Source organism: Podarcis filfolensis, assembly GCF_964270895.1.
Source record: "Podarcis filfolensis genome assembly, chromosome: 12".
In the NCBI taxonomy this organism is placed as follows: Eukaryota; Metazoa; Chordata; class Lepidosauria; order Squamata; family Lacertidae; genus Podarcis; species Podarcis filfolensis.
Window position 1 is genome coordinate 25720366 of NC_139614.1, and position 4892 is coordinate 25725257.

Sequence of the window (4892 nt, forward strand, 5' to 3'; positions counted from 1 at the left end):
AAGCCAATGCTTGGGATAAAGTGATCAGCGTTTAGGGGTAGAGTCACTGCTGGTCAATGCAAACAACACAGAGGGAACCAATGGTCTGTTTTAGTATCAAACAGCTTTCTGTGTTCCTAAGGAACAATGTAACTAACCCATAGGGAATGGCAGCTTCTCTGGTCTCTATTTCAACCTTACAACCTTATCACTTGTCACTGCTTCTGATCAAAGTAAGTTTCCAGTGAAAGTGAAGCTCTTAACACGCTCTATAACCACTCCTTTATCACAACCTGTTGTTATAGTGTTGCCAAGTAAACACATATTGAGAAATAATTGTGTACGGTCATAAATTCCATTAGGCCAGTTTACACTTCTATGCTTTTAGGAGTAATATATATATATATATATATATATATATATATATATATATATTATTTAAAGAGGCCCAAAGCAAATACATGTGAGATAGTTTAAACAAAATATCACCAATTGCTCCACTTTTTCCTAAAATAAAGCAGTCCAGACATTTATAATTCTTTACAGTGGTACCTCGGATTAAGAACTTAATTCATTCTGGAGGTCCATTCTTAACCTGAAACTGTTCTTAACCTGAGGTACCACTTTGGCTTATGGGGCCTCCCACTGCTGCTGCTGCGCCGCCGCTACACAATTTCTGTTCTCATCCTGAAGCAAAGTTCTTAACCTGAGGTACTATTTCTGGGTTAGCGGACTCTGTAACCTGAAGCGTCTGCAAGCTGAGGTACCACTGTATTGTTATTCAACAATTGTTAACAAGCCTTGGTTTTACTCTGTTGCATACCTGTCTAATCCCACCCCAATATATGGTACTCAAAAATGTCAGAATACTGATCACTAGAAATTAATCATACAAAATAAATGGCATTAAGATGTATTTATTTTTGATGAAACGCTTAACACTCTCACAAGCAGAATCAAGCTCGAATGCCACCTCAAACAAACAAAAAAATCCTGTAGTAAACTGATGAAATTCTCTGATGAAATTATTCATGTTTATACCTAGCTTAACAAGATGTTGCCCAAGGACAAACTAACCGTGACTGGGTCTATATGATTAAGGAATCGTTTGAAGAAGTGGGGAAGGAGAGCAAGATAACCCGACTGTGCGGTAGGCAAATGTTGTTTACCTGTTGCATCCGCCTTGGAAGACGCTGAGTTCCGGGAGCTGTCCAATGTACTTAGCAGGACCTTTGTATCCACAGTCTCCGTCAGAAGGATGTTCTCTCCGAGCTAAGCTGTAATATCATTCTCCAGGGATTGCCTGCATCCGAGATGGACCAGATTGTTCATTTTCAAGACGTTAAGGGAAGCGAAGAAGGGCAGATCTGTTTGCCTCGCCTTGAAAAGGAGTCAAGGAGGACTAATCTTTCTCCCCTCGTTTCCCCGCTGCAAAGGCTGGTTTAATCGCAGCAGCTGCTGCCCAGCCTGCAACAAACAGGGTCGATTTTTGTGCTCGGTGGGGAATGTTTACTGACCTGGAGTCAAACAAAAGCGATGCTCTTTGTTTGAGGATAGTTGAAAGAAAATCTTCCAAAGCGAAGGGCTGTTATTGTTGTTGTTATTATTATTATTATTGTCGTTGTTGTCGTCATCTTCATTCGTCCTGGGCTCAAGGAGAGCCAAAACATTCGTTTAAATTAAAGTACCTGTAGTAGGAGGAACAAATAATAGCCTTTGGATGAGTTAGGCAATAACATTACAGCTGACGAAGGGATTGAGGAGAAAAAACCAGAAGGCCAGTTTAGACATCGGCAGCCAGGTGGTATTGGAAGGGTGAGCGCGCACCTGACAGAGAAGTAAGCTTTCGCTGGGGTCGCATTTAAGATCTAATGCCCCGTTCCATGGGAACGTACTGGGCTGTAGGAGGGCAACAAACTAGTATTTGCTTGCTAATAACCACAGCACCCCGCGGCCGCTGCTAAAAGCAATAAAGCCCAGGTTTTGTTCTGGAATAGGAAATGAAAAGCTCACAGCTCATCAGGGCTGCTATTTCAAGTTTCGGGAGGGGTTGGTCGCAGAGGTCACATCCGCCCCATACATATAAAGGTAAAGGGACCCCTGACCATTAGGTCCAGTCGTGGCCAACTCTGGGGTTGCGGCGCTCATCTCGCTTTATTGGCCAAGGGAGCCGGCGTACAGCTTCCCGGTCATGTGGCCAGCATGACTAAGCCGCTTCTGGTGAACCAGAGCAGCGCACGGAAACGCCGTTTACCTTCCCGCCGGAGCGGTACCTATTTATCTACTTGCACTTTGACATGCTTTCAAACTGCTAGGTTGGCAGGAGCAGGGACCAAGCAACGGGAGCTCACCCGGAGGCAGGGATTCGAACTGCTGACCTTCTGATCGGCAAGTCCTAAGCTCTGTGGTTTAACCCACAGCGCCACCCATACATATAAAGCTCTCTTAATAGTACTTTAACCATGGTGGTTCCATTCCTCCTCCCACCCCCCAAAAAAAGAATCCTGGGAACTGTAGTTTGTTAAAGACGCTGGGAATGTAGCTCTGTGAGGAGTCACCTAACAACTCTCAGCCCCCTTGGAAAATTACTGTTCCCAAGCTGATTTGAGAAAAGCCATGACTATTATAAGTGCTATAAAGATTTAAGGTGTGGAGGGAGAGTCACGTAAGGTACTTACTGCTAGATATTTGCAAAACGAAATGAGGAAGGAGAAAATACAAAAAAAATCATCGAAACCCTCCAGTGTCTTTTTAGAGCATTTCCTGCAGTCGAGTTAATATGCTGTAATGGTTAGACAGTCAGACTAAGACCTGGGAGACCAGAGTTCAGGTCCTCCCTGGGTGTCCTTCAGCCATTCACTGCTTCTCAATCTAACCTTCCTCACAAGGTTGGTGCGCAGGATTAAATGGGGCGGGGCAGAAGCATGTCCACCACCGTGAGCTCCTTGGGGGAAAAGATGGGGTGTAAATACAATACAAACAAATAAAATGCTTCCTCACAAGAAATATGGATGTCCCTGAAGAATAGCCTCTAACAAGCGGAGGGCAGTCCCTATTATGATTTATTATTATGTCTCAATTTCTCAGCCGAGACTGCTGCTAAAAGGCACCTAAAACGTGTTCGGAGACCCCTGGAGACTCTCTCGGGTGTCTCCCCCCCCCTCCCGCCTTTATAAGCCCTGCTAAGCAGAGAGCTGTTTGCACACTTATGCCAGGAAAGGGGTGAGATATTTGAGGAACGAGTCCCAGAGTTACCACTGGGAATGCAATGGAGGGTCTCCTCCCTCCCTCTCTCCCCTCACCACCACCTCCCCAACTATGCTTACTTAGGCTAATGGAGGCCTTCCCATTCATCTGCCATTGCGCTGGGATACGGGGCAAACATTCCCCCGTGACCCTTGGCAGGCAGGTTCGCTCTTCAGGGCATCATTAAAAGCATCCCTGCGCTTGTCTGTGACATCCATTGAAAGGGCTTCTTCTCCCCACCCCCCTCCTACACACACACACACACACACACACACACACACACACACACACACACACACTACAGGCCCAGTGTCCCTCCTTTCCTCCCTCCGCCACCCCTCCCCAGCTCCTTCCAGAGTGAAAATCCTTTGGTAGCGGCTGCAGATGGGGATGAAAAGGGTCTCTCCCCAGGTGGCTAAGAGGGGCTGTTGCCAAGAAGGAACTGGCGGCCTCGTCTCTGGGGCAAGGGCTGCTTCGTCCCCGGCGGCAACTCGCCTCTGGCAAGGCTCCTGTGTCTCCGACAGCCTCGCCTGTCGCTTCGCATCAGCCTCGCCCCTTTGGCCAGCCTCCTCCAAGCCCTTAATCCGGTGATCCTCCGGGGTTATAAATATTAATGCCCACCACGAGCATCATCACCACCAGCAGCGCCTTCCCGTCGGGGCTATAAGCGTCAGAGGACGGCTCAAGCCACTATGACCTCCGCCACCACTAGTCCCAGCACATCCTCCACCTCCAGCGAATGGCCCCCTCACCACCACCACGAAGGAAGGCTGGGGACCCCATCCATGCTGGACCTGTTGGCCGATCTCAGCACCGAAGGGCTTCCCCGACTGGCGGCGGCCCCTTTGGATCTCTACGCATTCCCCTCCGGAGCTCCCTTTGGCCAAAGGTCTTCTACTGCCTCCGGAGGACTGCTCCGCATGGGTGAGGAAGACCCCGAGGTGGAAGAAGAAGACGAGGGGGAGGAGGGGGAGGAGGAAAGAGAACGGGGGCCAGATGGAGGGCTGAGGAGGGCCGCTTTCATGGGCAGACCCAAGCGCAAGCGCCTCATCACGCACACCCAGCGCCAGGCGGCCAACGTGCGGGAGAGGAAGAGGATGTTCAACCTCAACGAAGCCTTCGACCAGCTGCGCAGGAAGGTGCCCACCTTCGCCTACGAGAAGCGCCTCTCCAGGATCGAGACGCTGCGCTTGGCTATCGTCTACATCTCTTTCATGACCGAGCTGCTGGAGGGCCGCGGGAGCAGCTAGGGCGAGGCGGGGGCGCCGTCCATCCAAGGATGGAGAGCACTCAGAAGCCCATAGCTGCGCGCTCCCAAGGCTGGCTGGAAGGCGGGAGAGAAGACGCAGGGAGACATTTCCTTCAGGCTGAAGGCAGCTCCTGAGTCGGTCTTCTCTAGAGAAGCTAAGGAGCGGGCGCACGTCGAGGCCATATAACTGGCTGACTTGCAACGAACGGCTCGTCTGCCGCTTCTTTTGGACGGGAGAGGAGATCTGATGGGATGATGCGGCAACTGACAAGGGAAAGGGGTCGTTTGGACCCCCGGTGGGCGACCTGACACGCTTATTTCCCGAGAGTTGGGATCCCAGGGCCATTTGTTTTCAAAGGAGGGAGCCAGAGAAAATTTTTTTTGAGGGGCCGTCGCAGAAGGGGCAAAGTATATTTCT

General features: G+C 49.8%; 1 protein-coding gene across 1 annotated transcript; it reads left to right on the forward strand.

Annotated features, from left to right (window-relative positions):
• Nucleotides 1-3873: 3873 nt before the first annotated feature.
• Nucleotides 3874-4561, forward strand: FERD3L (Fer3 like bHLH transcription factor). Its single transcript, XM_083577499.1, has one exon. The coding sequence runs from the start codon at nucleotides 3918-3920 to the stop codon at nucleotides 4473-4475; it is 558 nt and encodes a 185-aa protein (XP_083433625.1). The 5' UTR covers nucleotides 3874-3917; the 3' UTR covers nucleotides 4476-4561.
• Nucleotides 4562-4892: the final 331 nt, after the last annotated feature.